The sequence below is a fragment of the Trachemys scripta genome, chromosome 13, assembly GCF_013100865.1.
Source record: "Trachemys scripta elegans isolate TJP31775 chromosome 13, CAS_Tse_1.0, whole genome shotgun sequence".
Classification (NCBI taxonomy): domain Eukaryota; kingdom Metazoa; phylum Chordata; order Testudines; family Emydidae; genus Trachemys; species Trachemys scripta.
The window spans coordinates 41767695-41791172 of record NC_048310.1 but is presented as its reverse complement, the minus strand read 5'-3'; the positions used below and the strand labels follow the sequence as shown (position 1 = coordinate 41791172).

Sequence of the window (23478 nt, the reverse complement as noted above, 5' to 3'; positions counted from 1 at the left end):
ATACACATAGGCCCAGTTCATTACAACATCACTCCCCTCTATCAAGAAGTCTGAGTAGAAACATAGGAAACTTACAAAATCATCCAAATCCTCATCAGCTAACTCCTCTTCTTCCTCCTCCGGAAGCAACAGAAGGGGCTTGTCAGTCCCCAGCAGCATGAACTCCCACCGCACTGGGTCCCCGAGGTCAAAGGTGAGATCCTAAGCAGGACAGAACAACCAGGGTTGGCCATAAAGGTGTCTTCAGCTTACGATGCTAATACCAAGAGACATATGACCTGCCATGGAGCACTCAACTGCATGCGACTCCCGCTCAGCAGCAGAGGTTCGGAACCTGTCGGTACCATGTGGAGTTCTAAGGATTTTAGTGGGGCATTACATCTATCCTTAGTGAGGGACTTATTGAATTCCGGGAGGTGGGTGGGCACAAGCCCGCCCCTGTGTAAAGACCCCTCCCCCAACCTTTGGGGAGGAGCCACTGGACCCGGGACTCAAGTGAAGACTGGGGACAACTAAGGAATAACAGGTTCGGGAGTAGGGGTCATAGGTTCAGAACTAAGGATCCAGAGGGGGACACCGAGCACAGAACCCCGGACAGTGCCCACTGCTCCTCAGAGCTGTCTAGTGGAACTCTGCCCGGATGCGTGCAACCAGAGAGGAACGGAAAAAGGCCGCACAGTTGCAGAGCACTTCCCCGTCCTACATCCTCCTCTTGGTATTGTCCATGGCCACTTTGGCAGCTTGTCAGACGCCCAAGGGCTGCACCTCTTCACTAACGGCCCTGGACGCAGTTCAACACTGCACCGGTGAGCGGAAGCAGCTTGGGGAGCCTGGTGTCAGCTGGAGGATTCCCGAGGGCCGCTCTAACTTGTGCACTGGCTGGCGTGGCCCCACGGCTTTGCTGCAGCTGGGGAATAGCGAGGGTGTAGAAACACCTTCGCCACGTCTCCTCCCATCCTGGTCTATCCCTGATGTGCCTCTGGAACTCCCCCTGTATGGGGCCCTTGTTGAGGGAGGGGGCACGCAGCCAGCTTTGCCGGCTGGGGATATTCCCCGGGGATGGGCTGCAATGGTAGCTTTGCAGGCACATCCCACCGGCTACAGCAACGTAAAGTGGTCAAAGAGCATCGGTGAATTGGGCCCAGGCCTACACCCTGGCTCAGACGCTGGCGTGGGGGGCAGCTGCTCTGACTTCTGGACCTAAAGCCAGTGTAAGCAGAGCTAAGGGGGAGGGATGGCAAGTGAAATGTGAGCAGCCACGTGGGTCTCCATTTGCCCCATGCCATCGAATCCAACTGCTTGCTCTCCTGCAGGACAGGAACATTTAGAACGGGAGCGTTACCTTGCAGCCATTCCAGCAATCCTGCATGTTGACCCAGTAGTTCTGGTGGTTCCAGATGCTTTCAATGCCAAGGAAATGGTCGTCGGTGGTGCTGTAGCTGTGTGCTGTGAAGGGATCAATGAAGAAGCTCTCCGGCACCTCCCGCTTCCCCGACAACACCAGAACCCAGGCGTGGACACGTAACCCGTACAAAGGGTCCGGCTTTGGCTTTTCCGCTTCCTGCAGGACAGAGTAATGGTCTGAAGTTATAATCCAACACAACAACAATTGTGCTTGGCCCTTCTCTGGTACCGTTCTGCCACGGCTCTCCAGGCGCCACACTGATTAATGGAACCTCACGGCCCCCGCTGTGAAGTAGGTAAGTATCATTAGCCCCGTTTATAGTAGGGAAATTGAGGCACTGAGCGGGGAAATGGTGTGTCCCCAAGGTCACTCAGTGGGTCATGGGAACAACCAGCAATGGAACCCAGAGTTCCGGCCACATCCCCTCTTTATATCAGCTGGAATTCTTTCCAGTTAATCAGCTTGCTAAATGCCAGGTCACTATTTACTGTTATGGGTACCAAAGAAAACCAAAGCTGGCCAGTAACTAGTTCATTCGTTTAAGCAGCTTGTCTGTTTATACAGCGTACGTCTGTGTGGACAATCTGCTCTCTGCTGAGCTGTGGCCCCCTCGTCTCTACAGCAGTCAGAATGCACTAGGTCAGTCATGGCGCTAGTGTCAGTGAGGTGGCACTGAACCAGGGACAGAGCATGAGGCTGGGAATCAGGGACTCCTCGAACCCAGATCCTCAAGGGATGAAAATCAGCAAAGCGCCACGGAGGTCAACGGAGCGATGCTACTTTACACCAGCTGAGGATCCAGCCCCTGACGTTTGTTCCCCGTTCTGCCACTCTGCGTGTGCCCCTTTGCAAGCTGCTTAGGGGCAAATTTTCAAAAGCGGCCACCATTTTTGCCTGCCTCCATTTTGGGTTGTCCAACTTGAGATGTTTAGGGCCTGATTTTCAGTGGCTCTGAGCCTCCACTATTACTTCCAGTAGATGTCAATGGAAACTGCAGGTGTTCATCATCTCAAAAAATCAGTGGATACTTTTTGAAAATCCAGGGCCCAATGGCACTGTGCCTCAGTTTCCCCATTCACACAACTGGGCTAATATTACTCATCTGTCTTGGAGGGGGTTGTGAAGCTTAACTTAACATCTGAAAATCTTGGCGGTGTAAGGGATTGTATATTGACCCATATTTCAGGGCTACCTTATGCTGCCTTTTCCCAGGCTAAATACTCGCTGAAACACACAGTGACTTACCGGCCCACTGAAGTCAGTGGGGGCTGAGAGTTTCTCACAGCTCAATGATGGATGATTTAGTTGGGGTTTGGTCCTGCTTTGAGGAGGGGGTGGAACTAGATGACCTCCTGAGGTCCCTTCCAACCCTGATCTTCTATGATTCTATGATGGGAGGTGGCTAGCAACTTGATGAGTCAGTCACTAGCTGTGTCAGGGATCTTGCTGCTGAGACTTCGGAGAAAGATGGAGACACATGAACATTTACTCACCATGACCTTCTCCTCTTCCTCTTTCTGCTTCTTCTTCTGTGCGGCTTCAATATCGGCTTCCTTCTTGGCCACCTGCTGGAGCTCAAACTTGCTGCGCAGGTCCCGTGGGGGCTTGACCGCGTACTTCTTGATCTTCTCCTTCACGGGCTCTTTCAGGACCTGCAACCACAAGAGCAGAGGGCTACAGAGCCTTATTTGGGGGAGGGATAGCTCAGTGGTTTGAGCATTTACCTGCTAAATTCAGGGTTGTGAGTTTAATCCTTGAGGGGGCCACTTAGGGATCTGGGGCAAAATCAGTACTTGGTCCCGCTAGTGAAGGCAGGGGGCTGGACTCGATGACCTTTCAGGGTCCCTTCCAGTTCTATGAGATAGATATATCTCCAATATATATTATTTAACCCACTAGGGATGTAAAGGAGCCCACAGGACAGGCAGATCACAGGCACCCCGTGGTGCTCAGCTCCCTTAACAGTCTGTGGGTTAGTACTTCATGGATCTGGGGTTCAGTAAACTCTGAGAGCCCAACCAGGCCTCTTCAGTGGAAGAGTGACATGGAAAAGAACTCAGCAGATCACCCAGGCGTAGAGAAGACCAGTTGCATGGACACTGCCCTTGGTTCAGACCTTTTACACTGGAGCCCCCAGTCGGTACCAGAGCGTGTTAAACAGAAGGCAGTCACAGACCTATGGGACGCCAGTCACGTTCAGCATGCCTGGCCCTTCTCACCGCATTGTGGCTGACTCGCCAGAACCAGTGAGCTGGGCTCCTCACCTCCTTTGACTTCTCCAGCAGTGGGCACACCTCCCTGGTCTCGTCCATCATGCAGATCTCCCGGGTGGCGTAACCGTTCACACAGTAGGCATCGTAGCCCGCACCGATCAGCAGGGAGCACAGGAGCACGCTGAAGCCAAAGCAATTCCCCCTTTGGTACTTCAGGATTGTGGTCGGGGAGGGGAGGTAACTGGGCTTTAAAGAGCAAACACGTTTCCTTGCTTAAAGTCTTATTCCCATCTTCTTGGTCTCTTTACCTCCACCCTCGAATCCCCTCCTTCTCCAGAAACAAACCACAGGCTCTCAGACGCAGTGAGATTCTCTGGGCCAGGCACTGCAGAACTACAATGGGACTCACATGTAGGAGAGAACGGAGCCCTCTGGTTCCCACACGTTCCCTGTGAGTTTATTCCCTGTATCTATGGTCCCTGCATGTGCAATAACTCTGCCCGAGTTCACTGTTTCCCCAGAGTTCTCTCCTTTGTAGATTCCTTTGCTAGGAAGCCATGTGGGCTAATGGATGGAGCAGAAGGCTGGCAGCCAGGAGACCTGGAAACTTGCTGTGCAACCGTGGCAAGTCGCTTCACCCCTCGTGCCTCAGTTTCCCCATACATTAAATGGAGATAATGATACTTTCTATGAGATCTGTCAGTACAACGAGCTAGAGAAGTGTCAGGATTTGATTGCTGAATCCCACACCAATTTGAACAACTTAGGGCCGCTCTTCAGCAAGTATAAATCAGCGTGGCTCCATTGCAATCAGTGGGGCTGCGCTGATCCTCCCCAGCTAAGGATCTGATCCTTCATCTCTAACTGTGTTCCCAGTCCCTCTGGAAGCCTCTGTCAGGGTGCCTCAAAGTCTCCTGTGGAGCTGAGACAACATCCCATCGAGGTGCCTCATAACGGGTCACCGAGACCTACCAGCTTCTGTCCCTGTACATGCTCCTCCTCTCCAAGGCAAGCAGCCTCCCGGTCCTTGGAAGGGAAGCCTGATGCTTTAGCATGCAAGGAGCCACCACCTGATCTGCGTTGTACACGCCCACTTCAATGGAGCTACATGGTTGTGGGTGAGACCAGGATCAGGACCAGTAGGCTAGCTGGAGGCTTGGGAAGGCTGACAGGTTTGGGAGGCCCAGAGTCTCCACTCAGCAGCTGGGAAATGATCATGCCTGTAACATGGTCGTGTGCCCAAATAATGCACATGCACAGGGCTCACTGAAGTCAATGGGAGTTTTGCCTGAGTAAGGAGGAAGAAAGGGTTCTTAACAGGCCCTCTTGGGGAGGAGGCTCCTGGAGGGGTCAAAGGGCAAGACTCGTCATAGCTCCATAACCCGGGTTGTGCCAGTGTGATACCCTGATGAGAAACCCGTTACTGTTAATGATGTGGGACTCCCAATGCGCCAAGGGGGGCAACTGGAAGACTCAAAGGAAGTGCCCATTTCTTACCGGCGTGATGGGGGACGAGAGGGGCTCCATGGTGAGATAGTCAGAGACGAACTGGGCACAGCCGTCCCAATTATACAGCTCCGGGTACGGCTGCAGGGTCGGGCGCACTGTGGTGCTCACAAATTTCTGCAGCAAGAGGATGTTGGTTAGCGGCTACGCGGTGGGGAATCCATCGGAAAGCGGCACGCAGAGCAGGTGACAGGGAGGGACTCCGGGGCCAGCTGGCCAGAGCTAATGTCCAACTCCTCTCTACAATATAGCAAGCGTTTGATCAACCTTCTTGCTCTACAATTGACTCTTTCTGAGATGGGAAATACAGTGGGCAGAGAGGCCGTCTCACCATAGCTTCTGAAATACGTCTCTGTCTGTCCTCTGCCTTTGCCACTTCCTGGCTGGACTAGAGCAATGGGATATACCTGGACATGAAGCCTTCAGCACTTGGGTAACTGCAACTAGGATCGAGTGCTGCAGCGTCCGACCGCCAGCTCCCAGGGCAGTCAATGGGAGTTGAGTTCAAGATGCCCATTGTTGGATTGGGCCCTTCCCCGCTATCTTCTAATCTTAGGGAAGCCTCACACCTATTGTTACACATCCGGCAGCCACGGTTCATAGAAAGCTTGTATGTTTCCAGCTTCCACATGTTGTGCCTGACATGTTGTCAGTAAAAATTTTGAATGCTGGATCTGCCCATCCTTAACTTGGGGGAGACAGGCCCAGAACTGGACGCGAGCTCTGCAGCTCAGGCCTGTCTCTATAACCAGCCCAAACAGGACTCCATATTTGAACACCCAACATCTGGAGAGGTTCAGACTAAGATCCAAATCTGGATCTAAACTTTGTGCCTCAGATCGAGCTCGAGGGCTGAGCATATTGTGGGTCTTCAGAGTTGATCTCTTAGACTCAGGTATTTCTTTTAGTTTGATTCACTTCTTTTTTCTGTTCCCCAAATGTACTGTATGCTGAGTATACAGTCAGTGCGATAGGTATACAGTTGGTGTGTATAACTGCTGTGTCAAGTGTGAAGTTGGTTTAGTGGAACTACACCTGGTAGGATGGGTGTTTAACTGGGGTGCTCGGTGCATACCTGGGCACTGACTGTACAATTGGTGGGTTTTCAGCACTGGTTGTGACTATTGCAAGAGAGCACATGGGACTGGCCCTTGGACAATTCTACTGCTAAAATATGTTTGCAGTAAAAAATATAGGCAAATGAATAAAAAGATAATCAGCATAGAAAGAAAGAAAGAAAGAAAGAAAGAAAGAAAGAAAGAAAGAAAGAAAGAAGTAACTGTGCAGAATTGTACATAGTCCATATCATATGCTATCATAAGCAAACCCAGGTTGTCCCCAACACCCCTGTCTCCAGATGTTCCTTTACCTCCACTCCACACTCATTTAATGGGTGGAGGAAGAGTGGCTGGCGATCCGGGCAGAGATGCGCATACTGTCGATGGAAATTGTCAGCTAGTTGCAGCAGCATCTGCTCCTTGGCAGAATTTGTCTTGTAGGAGGCTGGTAACTGGGAGGTGTCAATGGAACTCCAGTCAAATTCACTTCATGCGACGGGAGGAGGCAAACAGAAACGGATAATGACCATAGTGAGATTCAGATGGGTTAATCCTGTCTGAAGAACCACTAGGGTCTCTCTTCTATTATTTCCCAGCAGTTGGTGCAAATTAAATAACTTTGGGGTCATATTGAAAAGTGCCCAATTCAAAACAGGAGGGCAGGAAACCCAACTAAGCTGCTCCCAGTGATGGCAAGTGAGCTGCACAGCCCAGTGGGCCTGTAAGTATCTTCCTATGATCTCTGTATACCTGATCCAATGGGGAACACACGAAAAATGCAATGTAGAGAGCCAGTTAGAGCGCGGCTTGTGCCATGAAGCATGAGGGCTTAGCTCCCTTCCAAAACACCTGGTCTTTTTAGTCCTTACTCTGGTAACTCTGGAGATTCCCATTATCCAGCTAAATGGATTTTTTAAAAAATCTTGCTAAGCAATTGGCCTTGGTGCTATCTTGTGGCACGGAGTTCCATAAACTAGCTATGCATTGGTGAGAATGGATTTCATCTTCGCTGTTTCAGAAATGCAGTCTGTCATGTATTCTTGTCTGTCTGTCTCTCTCACACACACACACAGATTCCTACTTACGGTACAACATTTGGGATATGGACTTGGATCTCTGACAGCTTCTCTTCCAGGTCTTGGAGTTCATTACTAATCACAAAGACTTGCTTTTCTTCCTCCTCCTCTTCCCCATGCTCTCGCAGGACTTCCATCCTGCTCCCTCATGGACTGCTGGGAGAGAAGCACTCACATGGGTTATTTTAAAAGGGTAAGAAAGGGCAACAGAGAAACATTTTTATTCTCTGCCTACAGATTTGTTTGGAATGAGGAAAGCAGAGTTGGCTGGGGGTGGGATTCCCTCTTAGGGAAAAATGTAGTATAGGGCATGATTTTAATCCATATTGGGTCTGCTGACTACTGATTAGTGTGAGATGTGGCTGGGGGAGTGGGGAAGCAGAAGGGCTGCTGCTTCTTTGATGGATTAGAAACACAGGAACTGCAGAACTGACCCATGATCCACCTAGTCTGGTATCCTGTCTCCAGCAATGGCCAGCAGTAAGCAGCTATGGAATAACCTGCCCGTAGGGGAATTTCTTCCTGACCCACTTGAGTTAGAACTTGGTTGCTGCCATGAAGCATGAAGGTTTAGATCCCTTCCAAAACACCTAGTCATTTTAATCCTTACTATGACAACTCTGGAGGTTCCCGTTATCCATATAAATGTCCACTCCTTTTGTTTTAACCCTGCTAAACAATTGGCCTGGGTGCTGTCTTGTGGCATGGAGTTCCACAAACTAGCTGTGCATTGGTGAAAAAGGATTTCCTCTTAGCCATTTCTGATGTGCTGTCCTTCAGTTGGATAAGTCTGTGCTGAGGGCGCCGAGCGTGCTGTGAGGCGGGCTGTACATTGCGGGGACTTTTTAAATCTAAATAAATAGCAGAACAGCAGAAGTATCTCCAAGGCTTGTTTTTGTTTTTGTTTTGTTTTTTAAGCTCACCCTGATCCCAACGTGTGTTTTGGGGCTTGGGGAGATAAGGAGTGAAAATGGAGACGCAAGCGCTCTCTCTATCTGGTGTTGTTTTGGTTGGCAGCGGGAATGGCACGTAGGACGAAGACAGCAGGAGGAGGAGATTTACTGAAATAAGACAGAAATGCCCACAAAGGGTGGAGAGGAAGGAGTGATTTCACATTGGACCATTCACTGGAGCTCTCCCTGCCCTGGGCTTTGGACTACATTCAGCCAGCCAGCCAGAGGGGAGTATCCAGCCGGAGCAAACCAGCTCGTCCCATTGACAACCGCATGACTGTATGTCTCTGGTTCCTTACTAAGATTTGTCAAACTCTCCCGCTGTGTGTGTGAAACTCTCCCTTTTCCCCTGTTCCCCACCCTGCCCTAGCTTTCCTCTTAGTGTTTGTATTGATTAGTTGTACTGATGCAGCACCTAGGGGCCTCCGACAGGGATTAGGACCCTACTGTGCTAGGCGGTGCACCAGGGGTTAAAGACGGGACTTAGTATGGCGAAGGGGGGGCTCCCCACAGCTCCCCCTCCTCTTTCCAGCTCCTTTAATCACTACCCTGTGCAAATGTTTAACACTGTTCCTTCTGCATTTAAACCCTGGTCTGCTGCAGCGACCAAGGAGGGACGGAAGGAGCCCAACCTCCCACTCGTCAGGAGCAACCCCAGTAGACCCCTTTGCATCTCCCAAATGCTCCCACAGTGCCCAGCCTCCAGCCCCCCCCTTCTTCACGTCCCCCCTCCAGCCCACCCCTTCCTCCCCTGGGGGCACAGTCCGAAAAATGGCCTGGTTTTCTGTTCTCAAAATGCGCTCCATGTGATCTGGGGGGGAGTAGCCCCCGGTCACCTCATCGGGCCCCACGCAGACCCCCGCTCTGCTGAGGGTCGTGCAGCACGAGCACTGGGCTTTTCTGGTTTTGCTTTCCTGTGACGGACAGATGACCCCCCTCCCCCCAAATTCAGCCCTCCCAAGTATAACAACTCCACTGGAGCCTCGTGCCAGGCAGGAGTTTTTCCCAGCATCCTCCTTTCGCTTTCCCAAAGCTCCCGGGTTTGCTCCTGCCTCTGCTGAATGCTCCCTGCCTTCGGCTGATTCCCTGCCCCTTGGCCTGGGCCCTACCTTTCCATGCCCTGCCTGGCCCCTGCCCTCCCGGGCATGCCCCTGCTCCCATCGCTGGGACGCCCCTTCCCTGGGGGTCCCCTGTGCTGCCCCATAGGGCATCCCACCCCTTGCCTGCACTCAGACATCCACATCCTCGCTCACACAGGCGCACAGGTGTTCTCCATCTCTCAGTGCCCCGGGTGTAACTGCAGAGCAACCGCCTCTGAGACAACCCCAGGGCCTCTCACCACCCACCCACCCACCCAACCACCCCTCTGCAAACAGCGGCCTCACCAGCTTCTCCTGCGCTCGCCCAGACCTGTTGGGCTCCCTCGCCATGGCAACCGCCTTCCATAGGCTGAGGCTTCTGGGAGCTGTAGTTTCTTGGGCAGGAGTCGTTCCTTGGGCAGAGAGTAAGGCTGGGACTGGCAGTATAAGCAAGACCAGTTTCCTTGCTGTGGAACTTGTGGAGGTTTTGAAAATGGAAAAATCTTTTAAAATCTAGGCGCAAATTTTCAAAGCTTGGGCCAATTTGCACTGACTGAGCCTGTGCTAAACCCAGCCTTTGAAAATTTCAGCCCTAATGTTTGTTTTCTATTATTGATGCATTTGTTCACCTTTTGCATTTCACTTGGATTGAGAAATTAGTCCAGTCAATTTCACCCTTTGCCTCTAGTCAGTTTTACTGTCAGGATTCCTTCCTGCACTGGCAACATCCTGCAGTATTTGGATTTGGGTTTCCAGCCAAACTAACATCTGTTTGCACTGATATTTTAATGTGAATAAATCAAATTTACTGGAGAGGGGTCAGAGATGAGTCATGATTAAAGGAATAGAAAACTTGCCAAGGCGCTCAATCTAGTTTAACAAAGAGACGGTTAAGAGGTGAGTTGTTTACAGTCTGTAAGTACCTATATGGGGAACAAATATTTAATAATGGGCTTTCAGTCTAGCAGAGAAAGGTCTAACGCGATCCGATGCCTGCAATTTGTAGCTAGACAAATTCAGGCTAGAAATAAGGTGTACATTTTTTAACAGTGAGAGTAATTAACCATTGGAGCGATTTACCAAGGTTTGTGGTGGATTGTCCATCACTGACCATTTTAAAATCAGGATTGGATGTTTTTCTAGATCTGCTCTAGGGATTATCTGCGGGAAGTTCTCTGGCCTGTGTTATACAGGAGGGCAGACTAGATGGTCACAGTGGTCCCTCTGGCCTTGGAATCTATGAAAAACATTTCTGTTAATATTCATTTGGCAAAAACTTGGATTCTTTTTTGCAAAATGTAAGGCCCCCAGCTCTAGCAAAAGCTTATGCAGATCCGTAACTTTACTCACAGGAGTAGTCCTGTTGAAGTCAGTGAGATATCTCACATGCTTAAAGTTAAAGGTGAGGGTGTTTGCACTGCAGAACAAGGGACTTGGTCCTTTAACTCCAGCTGTAGAGGTTCGTGCTTTCAGCTGTTGGAGCTCAGGGGTCAGTTCCTAACAGTGCGCAAGATGACGGCAGTTACACATAGGATCCCTGAGTGCAAAAATCATGAGACTGGCTAAAAAAAAATCACATTTTTTATAGTAATACATGTTGGGCTTTTTTTCTTTGCTTTCTGTTTTCTGAACTTTAAGGTTCGCTCACGTCATGTGTTCAAGCTTTTCATCACAACCATGAGGACTAGAAGGATAATGAAAGCTGTGTGTAGCTGGCATAGATGTGGCCAGTTAGTAAATATGGTTTTCAATCCCACTGTGTCTGTGTGGGGTCTTCATATTCTTATTGTTATGTAAAGATCAGCCCCATCCGAAAGGGGCTAGTTTTATTAAAAAGGATTTATGTGTGTGTGGGGGGGAGGAATGCAAAAACTTCTCTTAATTAGTGAGCTCCCAGAGCCGTGAGTTGTGTCAGTGCTTATGACGAGCGGTCTAATAGGAAGGCTGGCGTTTAGTGAGTCCTTTCCACCACTGCAGCAATGACAGGAGGCTAAATTGGCACTGATGCAATCACTGGGGAAGTGTGAGTGTGAGGGGTGGGGGAGAATCAGCTGTTGAAAGATGATATAAAGAGCACAGCGAGGCCAAGGCAAAGAGAAATGTGGACAGCTGTGGGTGAGCAAGGGTATGCAGGTCTGGCAATGGTGAGTAGAGAAAAGCTCATGAAATCTCCACTTTAAACAGGGACTGCAGGGCTCTGTTTGTGATTGTTGAAGTGGTGGATTTCTCCTCCTAGATTGTAACTTACAAGAGGGCAGCACTGTCTTTCTCTTGTCTCCTGAAAGCAATTGGTAGGGCTTCCAGAATGTCTTCTTGTGTAGCCATGTTCTCCCTTCAGAGAACGGGTCTTGATTCCTCAGTCTCCTCTCCTTGTCAAGTCCATTAACTTTTAGGCAAAGTGAGCGCAAGATGCGATCACACCAGAACTGTAGCATTTGATACCGACTTTGCTGAGGTATAAATGGCTACGTGAGGTGCAAGGCAGTGGGGGAATCAGATCCAAGAAGTGCACCTATTTACTGCTAGCGTTTTTAGCCTCTCTAGAGCTTGGCCTACCTCAGTGCTGTAGAAGTCCTGCACTAACAGCCCTTCTATGTCTGTCATCCATAGATCTCCTAGAGCTCTAATAATGATTCCCTATGTCCCAGATGGGGAAAGTGAGGCACAGAAGTCAAGTGACTTGTCCAAAGTCTCCTCCTAAGTCAGTGGCAGAGATGACAGTGGAACCTACTTCTCTAGATTTTTAGCCTTGTGCAGACATGGACAACATGAGGGCAAAGCTGGTGTAAAATGCTGCTGAGTCGGGATGGGGACTATGTTTACCTGCATTGTCCCTGCTGTTAATGACTGGGGGCAATGGAGTCAGACCTCTATCCACTAGCCCGCACTGCCTCCTAGCACGCTCGCCAATGAGATGGCTCCTTCTCTGTCGAACTGTTACAATAGACAGCTGGGAGTGTAAGATCTGGGGAGCGGAAGGCGGCCTTGACTTCTTGTCCTTTATCTGTTTATTTGTGATGTAAATGTACATTCCCTTCAAAGCCACATTCTTTCTTTAGCTGCCTCAAAGGATCTGAGGGAAGCTGCTGTTCCGCTTGTAATTTACCACTTTAATTAGAACTCCTCTCTAAAGTGGAAAGTGAACTTCCTAAGGAGGAACAACTCTTTCCTTCCTCTTCTGTTTGCCCTGGTGCCTCTCCTGTGTGATTTCATGGCAAGTGCTCAGCTGTTACTACTGGCCTGTAGTCACTTGTCCGGGTTTATTTTTCTCTGCATATCCTCTGAGTTGGGGACCCTGATACCTCAAGCCCAGTGAAGTAGCCCTATTGGCGATGCCGCTTTAATGCAGGACCAGATTTTGTCCTGTATGTTGTAGGCTGGCTGTTGAGGAAGGTTTTGCTGCTCAGACCCTTCAGTGATAGGCAAAATAACAACCGAGAACACATCTGGGTACAAAGGAGACCAGGAGATCCCAAATTAGAATTAGTAGCACTGATGGTCAGGGTAACAGACTCCTTCAAAAACCCAGGAAAGCAATGCTTGCTGTGGAACGCGGAGTATTCTGAGTGGGTGAACTTCAAAGACAATATTGACTTTGCTTTCTAGATAGGTTCAACATGTCAGCACGTTCTACTGCTACAGGAAGACTTTTACATGGCTGTATATGTTTCCAGAGGCTACAGATGAGCATGTTAGACATCAAAATAAGCTAGAGTCTGTTTGCTTTTCAGGAAGTGACTGTGACATGCCTGCTGCTGCTCGCTGCTCTCTGGCTGCCTGGGGGTGAGAGCTACAATAGTGAGTCTCTTTATTTACTGGGCTGTGGGGTGAGGCTGAATAGTGAGGCCAAGAAGGGTGAAATCCTGTACCTGGGAATGTGCTCAAGCTACTTATCCAGAGTAGGATTAGCACTGGTCACTTCTCCCAAGAGCAGAAGGCATTTGGGTGGCTGGGGGGTGGAAGAGCGCGTGCACACACACACCCCAGCTAAGGATGCCAAAGTTTTGGGGCCAGAAGTGGGATCTTTCCACCTTCTTGTCAGCAGGAAGCTTTTTACCTGCCAAGCCAGAGATGAAGGTTCTCCATCTCCTGTACCAGTTGAGAGCAGCCACTCATCACACTGAGATTTGGATGCTAATGACCTCCGCTTGAACAAGGGGAAGTGCAGACTCTTGAATGTTCCCTCTTGGTAGGTCCTGAAGAGGCATTGTCTTTCAGATGTAGTGTCCCAAGGCAGTTCAGCCATTAATGTAAAGGTTCTCTTGGGATCTAAGCAGTGACTCTAAATAAGTGCAACTCGTTCCCCTCACGGCTGAGCAGAGCACTGACTCAGACTTAGAGACAGGCTAACTGTAGCTTGCTCCACTATAGCCAGTTATTCGCAATGCACTTAAACATACCCATGTCCCTCTGCTGTAGCTGATCCGAAGAAGCCCCTTGGCCAAATGGAAGAGGCTGCCCTCCGTCCCAAGAGAAGCCCGAGATTCTGCTTTCCGAACCCATGTAAGCACCAGGGAGTCTGCCGGGTAGTTGAGGAGAAACCAAACTGCACCTGCAAGGCTGGCTTCACTGGGACATTCTGTCAAGGTAGGACTGGGCATGGTTGGGGTGCACGTGTCAATTCTAGCAGTTGTGAGCACTACTCAAGCCACTTGGAAAGTATGGGGGAGGGGACTTTTGCACTCCGGTGAGTGCCTTTATAAGCTGACATGAGGAAAGGATTTGTTGAACTAGGAACAACTTCATGGGGATGGCGTGGGAGTCAGCAGATCTCTGGTGCAAAAAGGGGTGGGCCTGTGATGTGACTTGTGTGTACGCTTGCACAATGAGTGGGGTGGGTGGACTTTTCAGGGGGGCAGTGGGGGTCTGGACATGGGGAGGAAGGGTGGGTCTCTAACCCTTCCCACGCTACCCTGGTCTGTGGATCACAGATGGTGCAGAACTTGCAAGGGGTGCATGGAGCTGCTCTGGTTGCAGAGATGAAACCTCTATCAGTCAAGCTAGGATGGCTCCTGCTGGCTATGGCCCAATCCAAGGCTTTCTTGGTGAACAAAACTGGGCAAACTGAGAGGATTTGCTAGCCCTTTGCTTGGCTGCTCTCTGTTGGGAATTGCTCTCTGGAGTCCCTTCAGTTGTGCTCAGACTCAAGGATGGTGAGTGTCACAGTGGTGATCTGGCCTTAAGAAATGTGAAGCCCTGCACTGGGGGAAAGGAAACTACTGGCCCTCCTGCCCTCCCTTCTTGTAACTAAGCAGCTCCAGCCTGTAGCACTGTATTAGAGTTCATTTCCCTTTAATCCTAAACCTGTCCTCATTTTTCAAGCAAGGGACACTTCTGCGGTGGGGTGAGGTGGGGAGACTGCAATGCTGTCATTCCAGGGGCCTCGCTATAGGAGGAAGCCCAAGAACCACTGTCTAGTAGCATCCCATAGCTTCCCTTGGTCACTAATGGACTCTGGCATAGCAAAGTCAAGTGTCCCTCGAGGAAAGTGACCCCAAAAAGTTGCTTTAGACGAAGGTCTGAAGCAGAAGCACTTCAGCCTCATCGGGCTTGCCGGGGTGATCGTGCTGTAGTGTACTGACTGCACAGACATCAGTCACGGGGATTAAATGTAGCACCTCTGGATCCAAGTGTGAGCCCTCTGCTGTCCGGGGTTACAAGGCCACGTCCCTCAGCTTGGAGGCTGAGCAGTAGACTTGGAAACCTCTTGGTGTCTAACCACTAGAGAGAGAGAGAGAAGCTCCCACTGGATTCATGTGGGTTCTCAATCTCTTCCACCCAGCATCCTTTGCAGGCCTCTGAAAATCATACTTGGCCAGCAGTAAAGTGAAGAATGCTCTCTGTATACCGGTGCTGGGTGTCACCATAGCTGACGTGGGGCTCCTTCAGGCCTCTTCCTTACGGCTATTGCAGATCGCTTTTTCCCCAGATGTGGTACTCAAGCTGCAGTGTGAGGAAGATCACATGAAGATGATGGTGAGAAAGGAAGTGTTTGAAGTGTTGAAAATCCCCTTGGCGCGGGTCCACTTGAAGAACAGCGCTTGCAAGGTCTCTGAAAAGGAGGAGGCTGGAGCAATCTTCTTTGCAGCCACTCTCACGGGCGAGAACCATACCCTGTGTGGGTCAGTGATTCAGGTAAAGGCTCCGTGGGGTGTCTCTGATTAGGAGGGGGAAGCCATTCTGAGACCAGACACTGTGGTGAAGGGGTTCGGGGTGTTTCTGCTCTTCCTGTTTTATCTCTGCCTCCTAGCATTAGTTCCTAGCTCTAAATGGAAGTCTTCTCAAGAGAGCTGGTATGGTGGCTAGTGTACACCATCTAACATAGCCAATGCTTCTTTCTGGACCTCCGCTGAGTTGTTGGTTGGGGTGTGAGGGGGCAGTGCTTGGCTACTTCAGCAGAGTATGGGAGTCCTGAGTTTCTATTTCCCAACGGAGAGTAACTGTCTTTCCAGCAACTATTGTATGTATTAAGATGGACTAAATGGGCTAACATAACCCAGTCACAATCCTACAGTCAATAGTATTAACCAAGGTCCGGGAATTGGTAGGCAGAGTCCTCCACCTGCTTAGCATCATGGCAAACACTCTAGACAATTTGTGTCACAGATTATTAAAGAGACTTTTATTGGACCGAATTCTGTTGGTGAGAGTGACAAGCTTTCAAGTTATACAGAGATTTTCTTCAGACCTGCGTAGGTCAAAAGCTTCTCTCCCCAACAGAATTTCTTCCAATAGACGGTATTACCGCACCGGCCTAGCGTCTCTAATGTCCCGGGACCAGCATGGCTACAACAGCAGTGCAAATGCCAAAGATTAGAACTTTTTATTGATTGAAATATATGAAAGGAAAAACTCAAAACAAGTTGAAGAGCATTAAAATGGAAATTGTTTTGCACAAACAAAGTCCCTTTTTGGAGACAGAATATGGGTTAAAGCCTCTTATTGAGTCAACCAGTCCTTGGTGGGGAAGAAAGAGTTAATTCTATTCGATTCTAAATTGGGAATGGTAGTCCCTTTCCTGCTTTAGACCAGACACGCCCCCCCCTCATTATTTTAATCTGAGTGGTCCTTGAATGGTATCAGCAGATGCTTTCTGTTTAAATCCGACTTGGTCTCCTTCTCGCATCTTCTCTTAAACACTTTCATGTAACCAATCCATTGACTATTCATCGACCTTTCCCCACTAGTCATCGGTTAGGTTAGCGATTCAAATAGGCCTGCTAGGCCCCGAATATTGTGATCGCTGCCAACTTTCCGTGTCATAGCAGGACTGTGTCCCGTTCTGGTGGCTGGACTGCAGAACAAGAGCCTTCCTTCTGCCAGCTAATGGAGATCTTCCTCAATCTCAAGATATAGGAGGCTCTTTCTCAAGTCCAAGGTCCTGGGTTCTGTACCCTGCCACAAATGGGGTGTGGATTAGCTGAAGGTCTGTGATCTGTTTTGGTGCTACATGCTAAACCATATCTACAGACATACCACTACCAATCTGCTACATACCGTGCTGTCTTAATACAGAGATCTCCCTTAATGGGGAACAGATGACACAAATTAAAGGCTGAACTTGAGACTTGCCTCTTCGGATGAGCACCCAAAAATTCCAGCTGAAATCAATGGGTGCTTGGGTGCTTCCAGCTGGACCCCCAGAACAAGAGGCCTGTTTGTGCACACAAGCTGATGGCTGTGGGCTTTGGGTGGAAGCCTCAAGGAACAGGCAGTGCCTTCTATCTGCTGCATTACCTGTGCTATCTGACCTATAGCTAGCTCTGACTGGGTCCCTGAGCACCTTGCTGCAGGCAGGATGGGGTAAGCCAGGCTGAGTGCAGAGACATGTTCCTGGCATGAAGACAGGACTTAAATACTCTTTCTCGCCCATGTCAGCAAAACAGGTCACACGTGTCTTACACCAACGTGATGGAGTCCGACATGGAGGCCACGGGCGTGATCTCCAGAAGCAGCCTTGTGCGAGTGCATTTCTCCTGCATCTACTCCTATGAGCGGGTGGTCCAGCTGCCCTTCTCCCTTACTGCCATCGACACGTGAGTTGCTGGTCTTTCTCTCTCCTCTGGACAGGCATTTCCCTCCTATACGAAATGCTCGTTGGCTGCCCTCCTTCAGCTCTCAGGTGGCGGAGTTTCACTGGTGAAGCTGGTTGATTAAGGCCTGATCCCCAGTGGTGCTGAACCCCCCAATTCCAGCTGAAGCCGATAAGAGCAGTGGGTGTGTGGCACCTCTAAAAATAGGTCTCTCATATTTACAAGCCATTGAAGGATGTAAAGCAGCTGTAAAAATAGCTCCTGTCAATGAGATGAAGATTAGCCAGGCCACCAGGAGGTGCTGGTGAGCTTTGAGAGCTATGTCACATCAAGATCCTTTGCCCTCACTTTGCACAGAAGTGGCCTTAAATGCCTGACTTGGACTGGCTGGGAGCAGCCTTCCGGCCCCCTACTGCACTGGACAGCTTGCCTGAAGGGGCCTGTGCTTTCAGTAGCACATGTTGCAGGGAACTGAGACGTTCCCAGAGGTGTGTGCCATCCGATTCCTGCCTTTCTATCTGCCCAACCACTGCAAATAAACTAGCTTGCAGTTCACAAAGGACGGTGACCCCATCAGACTCCCCGCTGCTTGGTGTGTCAGGGAGAGAGCCTCCTGGGAGACGTCTTGAGGGCATTCTTCTCGGATGTTGCTGTTCGATACCCCAGTAGGACAGCCTGGATGGGAGCTGCTCTTATGCAGAAGAGCCACTGAGGCAGCTCTTTCCATTCTCACAGGGCAGGTAGCGAACTATGCATGACTTGCTAAAGGTTGGCAATGGGGCCCTGGCTGTAAGGAGGGCAACAGATGGGCTTCCCCGTGGGCAGGAGCTGGTGGCACATGGGGATCTGTCTGCAAGCGCCGGCAATTGGATGCTTGGTGGCCTCCTCCATCCTGCCTTTTTCTAACTCTGGGCCTGGTCTCCCTGATCTCCTCCTAGGCTGGTGAAGTTTGTGGTCAAAGAGGGGGAGTTCAACGTGACCATGGCCTTGTACGAGACCTCGGCTTACCTGCAGCCCTACCAGCAGCAGCCCCCGGCCCTCCCCCTGTCGGAGTTCCTCTACATCCTGCTGCAGCTGGAAGGGCAGAGCCAGGTGCGGTACTTCCTGCTGAGCGTCGAGGACTGTTGGGCCACCCCGTCGGCGGACCCCAGCCATGACATGCAGCACCAGCTCATTGTGAAGGGGTAAGAGCGGTGGGGTTTGAGCCCCCCCCAGGCTCCTCGCCAGGGGGAAAAGCCATGTGCTTTACTGGCCCTGATGCTAGGTAACTCCAGGAGGGGAGGAATCCAGGTCCAGGTTGCCATGACCACTCCATGGGAGTGACAAGCTGTCAAGTCTTCACTGGCTGGCTATGACCACAGGAGCCATGTCAAGACTTTGTAATTGCCTGGCAGGGAAATGTAAATGACCGCTAACCATGTGGCATGCGGAGCTTAGTGCAAAACCCACCTCTTCCTCCCACACTTCCTCATTAGATCAGTCACTCCTCCTCTTGAGATCCTCAGATCCCAAAACAATTCTGGGGAGAAGGCCCAACAAAAGAGAAGCCGGCTTCTCTCCTGAGCATGTCCCATCTTTCATATATGTGGGAGAAAGTGCTCGCTCCCTCAATCTCTTCCCCATCCCAGCACCGATGGGTGGTAGGCCCACTGATTGGCAGTACTGTGGCATGGGCCAGTTGGCCACCAGTCTAGTATGCTCTAGTGTTCATGCAATAAACGCAACCTGTCTTGGTTTAAAGCTGCGTTGTGCAAGTTGTCCCCAAGAAACTTCCTTGTTGGTTCATAATAATCAAGCTCCCCTTCCCATCATGGACCAGGACTCTGCTGTGGCAGGTGCTGTACAAACACCACTGCAAAGTCTGGCAGAGATGGTCGCTTTCTTGGTAACTCTGCACAGCTGTTCGTAGAACTACATTTCAAAAGGCAGCCTGAACCCGGAAGAGCTTCTAGTCTGTGTTACTCTGAGATGTAGCTTCGTGTCCCAGAGGAGGATGCAGGAAATTAAGACTCCCAAAAAAGGATGAGTTTCTGGTCACATTCACAACCTGACCAGATTCTGGAATGGAGCTACCTCCCCAGAGAGCATCAGGAATATAAATAAGCCCATTGCTGAGTTCTCTTGCATGGATAAGGAGAGTGAGGCAGTGGAACGGGTTACCCGGGGAGGTTGTGGAATCTCCTAAAAACCTCCAGTGATGAACAGGTTGGACAAACACCTGTCGGGGTGGTCTAGGTTTACTTGGTCCTGTCTCAATACAGGGGGCTGGACTGGATAATCTTTTGAGGTCCCTTCCAGCCCTACGTTACTATGAGGACTGGGGTGCATGTTATTGTCCCATGCAGCTTGAGAGCCAGCACATGGTCTAGCAGGACTGTAGTTAAAACTATGGGGCACAGGCCTGCAGGGGACATGTACCCAACTTCTGTTCAGGGAACAGTGACCCAATTAAAGCAATTTGAGCTATGGGCACGCAAACCACTAATAGAATTGCAGAGAGCCCCACAATGCCACGATGATGCAGAACCCCCAGGCACTGATGCAGCATCCTTGATACACCAGCCTTTCATCCGAGGCAGCGTGGCCAGAGCACTGGACTGGGACTTAGGAGACCTGGATTCAATTCCCAGCTCTGCCAATGACCTGCTGGGTGACCTTGGCAAGTCACTACCCCGCTCGGTGCCTCAGTTTCCCCCTGTACAAAGCAGGTCTGGGAAAGGATACTATTTTAAAGTGCTTTGAGATCTACTGATCTATAGAGGCGTTATCACTTCCTTGGCTGTTGGGAGGAAGAGAATCTTTCCTTGCTGCTGTAAGGTGGGACTGGGCAAAGACCATTCCTTTCCTCCCCCAACTATGGGCAGGGAGTGATTTGGCAATGAAACTCCCAGGTAGAACAAGGAGCACCCTGCCCCACAGAGATGCACACACTTGGGCAACTGCTGCTCTGAAGGAAACATCACCTTAGTTGCTTCCTGCTCATCACGTATCATCTGTAAAGGGGAAGCGGCTTTCTGGCAGAGTTCAGATACGGAATTAACCCAGACATCACAGCTGGTCAGAATTCAGCATTGTGGAAAAACCTGAAACTCTTCTCGGTTTCAAATTTAAAAAAATTCTTCCAGGGGGGAGACGTGCAAGTCTTAAGGTCTCTTTTTCCCTGGTCCTTCCAGGGGGTGGGGAAGGGGAGGAAAATGGATGGGGCGGGGGGTGGGGAGGGAGGGGAGAAACAAGGGCTAACATTTTTGATTTGAAAACAAATTTGCATTTTTGTCCAAAACCATTTCCTGTCAATGCTGGCATCCTTCCTCCCTCTAAAGTCCCCGACCTTTACCTGAGACTGCATCTGGCAGCTACATTGACCCCCTTGCGTAAAGCCAGACATCTCAAGGGCAAAGCCTTCTCCACTGAAAGACCATGCGCTGCACTGCCACTGCTGACATCTCGGGGTGTAAAACTCCCCAGCCTGACTTGGCTCTTGGACTCCCTCTCCCCCTCCCCCACAGGTGTCCCCGTGATGAGACCGTGATGTACATCAATGGCATCGGAAACAGCACCGTGGCAAAGTTCAGCTTCCAGATGTTCCAATTCATCAACTACTCGGAGGTGTTCCTGCACTGCCGAGTACGCCTGTGCCTCCCCGATGGCCCCGAGCCCTGTGCAAAGGTGAGGTCCCCTCTGCCCCGCGCTGCGAGCAGGACTTGTTGGAGTCTTCTCCTCTGAGCTGCCTTAGCTGCGGCTGAGGACTCTGCTGTGACCCTACACTGGATTCAGCTAAGGGCTGGCTACAGGCCTCTCCCTGTGGAACTGTCACTGAACAATAAGGACCCATTGGACCTGCTCTCTAGGACTTGCTTCCCTTGTGGGACCTGCGCATGAGAGCACTTCTGCAGAAGTCACTGAGGCCCCATTAAGGGCCCTTATCACTGTCTGTTATTTATTTGCATTACTACAGTGCCTAGCAGCTGTAGTCACAGGCCAGGACCCCACCGTGCTAGGCAGGGTACAAACGCAGACCAAAGAGACTGGCCCTGCCCCCAAAGAGCTGACAGTCTGCGCTGGGTCTCAGATTTGCCCCAGTTCTTTCAGCAGCTCTCTGGCTCTCCTTGCTTCCAGAAAGAACCGAGCACGACGTTGCTTCCTCTTAAGGGGCAGCTGCCCAGTGATGGAGGGCCTCTTCTCCTTTCCCTCAGAGCTCCAGGATTACATTATGGAGGGCTTTTACTTTAACCTCCCCTTTAATGATAGCTGGGTCCATCCAGTTCGTTGGTCTGCCTGGCTGCTGGATAAATGAACTGAAAATATCTCCCGTAGCTTGTAGAAGGTTCCTGGGACCATGCAAGTGGAGGCTTTTCACTGCCAGTAAGTTGGGCTTGATGTTCAGAGGAAGGGCTCTTCCTACACGGCACAGGAGAAGAAAAAGCAAGAGTCCCATCCTGCCCCATGCCCTAGCTTTCTTCCCTCTGTTCCGCTCACAGCAATGTCCCAGGAAGTCGAAGAGCAAGAGGGCACTTGAGGAGGACTACAAGAAGATTGTCTCTTATGGACCCATCCATCTCCTCGCCTCTCCCCTTTCTGGAGCACGGAATGCTGAGTCGGGGACAAAACTGCAGGACCTTTGGGGTACGTATGTCCCATCCTGGATAACTGTACAAAGCCAGTTGAGTAGGAACTGTCCAATCACACTTGCCTCCTGTTACATATAGCCATTAAAGGAGGCTGCTAAGATCTCTCCCCTGCAATGTGGCAGTTCAGGGTCTTTCAGCCTGTCACATCTCAATGCTCCTATGTTGCCTTCTGCAGGACTAGAAGTCTCAAGATGTAGAATGTGTACAGAGAGCCTAGTCTGCCCCACCTTATCTGCCTCTTCCTAGGCCAGACGTCTACCACAGCACAGTCATTGGGAAGACCAGGGAATGGGTTGGAGGAGGGGAGCTGATGGCAGGAAGCCTGTCGAATCCAGAGAGGGAGTGATTAAGAGCTAGGTTTTTCAAGAGCTTGGTGCTCAGCATGCTAAGTGCTTTTGAAAATTGGTGGGTGCTGGGCTCTCCAGAGAATCTGACCCTAAATGTTAGGAGCGAGGGACTGATTAAGATCAGGGCTTCAGATTTTCGGTGTTAACTGACCAATGCTGATAAAACATCCAGATCCAAAAAACAATCTCGGTTTATCCAATAATGCTGGAAATGGTGATTTGTACCTAAAGAGCTTGTCTACACGGAGCAGTAATGCAGACTACAGGGATGTGACTTCTAAAGCACACTGTGCGTGAATTGGTCTGTGTAGACCCTGCTGATGCACACCAAGGTACCTGAGGGTGTTGTAACATTTGAAGCCATCCTACATTAATGTGCACTGGCAAACATTACAAAAAGATGACTAGGAGTGTAATAAGGTAGGTGTGTGTGTGTGTGTGTGTGTGTGTACACATACCAGGGCCGGCTCTGGCTTTTTTGCCGCCCCAGGCAAAAAAGCTGCCGGCCGCGCCCCCCCCCCGCCTGCGGGAGGGGGAGAGGGGGAGGGTGGCCGGAGCCCCCGGTGGGGGCTCTGCTCTCCCCCCGGCGGCCAGAGCACAGGGAGAAGTCTGGGGGGGGGGGCGCCGGGGGGAGGTCGGCGAGCCCAGCTGTGGCCCCGCTCTCCCCGGGGGCCGGAGTGCCACGCCGCCCCCCTCCAGGTGCCACCCCAAGCACGAGCTTGGTGGGCTGGTGCCTGGAGCTGGCCCTGGTGTATACACACACAAAATGCCTTGAAAACTCCCAATTTTGGGAGCCATCTACCTAAAACTCAAATTGCTAAAAATCAGCCCCAATTCAGAGACAGCCCTGAAGTACACAGGTCTTATGGGCTGAGTGTCTTTGCTGCAATGCAGTGTGTCCTACTCACTGGTGCAGAGAGCGGCAGCCATGGTGGGTCTTGCATGTCACGAGAAGTGACCCCCACCTTCCCAGGCCTACTGCAGTGGCAGGCTCTCTACTAAGGAACACAAGGAAGAACCAGTAATGTAACTGCTTTCTTTTTTAGGGCCACAGCTGTGGATTCCTGGTGCCCTGGTAACGCTGATCGTAGCCGGCCTCTTCGTTCTCGTTGCTATAGCTAAAGCCATGAGGAAATGAGTGATGTCCAGAGAGCACAATTTCTAAATAAACCTGCCACTT

The 23478-nt window shown here is 50.7% G+C and overlaps 2 protein-coding genes across 5 annotated transcripts in view; one reads left to right on the top strand and one right to left on the bottom strand.

Annotated features, from left to right (window-relative positions):
- DRC7 (dynein regulatory complex subunit 7) overlaps positions 1-9661 on the bottom strand; it is a 25358-nt gene extending 15697 nt beyond the window's left edge. For both annotated transcript variants that reach the window (XM_034788670.1, XM_034788671.1), the window contains exons 1-8: positions 9597-9661; positions 7268-7414; positions 6494-6668; positions 5116-5241; positions 3670-3864; positions 2899-3057; positions 1343-1561; positions 76-201 (exon numbers count right to left, since the gene is read on the bottom strand). In XM_034788670.1, the coding sequence (XP_034644561.1) occupies positions 76-201; positions 1343-1561; positions 2899-3057; positions 3670-3864; positions 5116-5241; positions 6494-6668; positions 7268-7395 (1128 nt within the window). In that variant the 5' untranslated portion in view covers positions 7396-7414; positions 9597-9661. The remainder of the gene's footprint in view (positions 1-75; positions 202-1342; positions 1562-2898; positions 3058-3669; positions 3865-5115; positions 5242-6493; positions 6669-7267; positions 7415-9596) is intronic.
- LOC117886667 (uromodulin-like) lies at positions 8137-23478 on the top strand. Of its 3 annotated transcripts, none has more exons than XM_034788675.1 (9): positions 8137-8490; positions 13022-13088; positions 13710-13877; positions 15220-15425; positions 17169-17326; positions 18262-18507; positions 20830-20989; positions 21802-21946; positions 23345-23478. In XM_034788675.1, exons 1-9 carry the CDS (start codon positions 8485-8487, stop codon positions 23434-23436), a joined length of 1248 nt encoding a protein of 415 aa, XP_034644566.1. In that variant the 5' UTR covers positions 8137-8484; the 3' UTR covers positions 23437-23478. The 3 variants fall into 3 exon arrangements, with proteins under 3 accessions (XP_034644566.1, XP_034644564.1, XP_034644565.1); XM_034788673.1 differs by lacking the exon at positions 8137-8490 and adding an exon at positions 11338-11434; XM_034788674.1 differs by lacking the exons at positions 8137-8490; positions 23345-23478 and adding exons at positions 11338-11434; positions 22127-22204.

Bases quoted from the DNA above. Each gene is read 5' to 3' on its own strand.
- LOC117886667 (XM_034788673.1), top strand. From the start codon at position 11,390: ATGTGGACAGCTGTGGGTGAGCAAGGGTATGCAGGTCTGGCAATG. The intron at 13,089-13,709 runs GTGAGTCTCTTT...CCTCTGCTGTAG, and splicing joins TGGGGGTGAGAGCTACAATA to CTGATCCGAAGAAGCCCCTT. The intron at 20,990-21,801 runs GTGAGGTCCCCT...TTCCGCTCACAG, and splicing joins GCCCCGAGCCCTGTGCAAAG to CAATGTCCCAGGAAGTCGAA.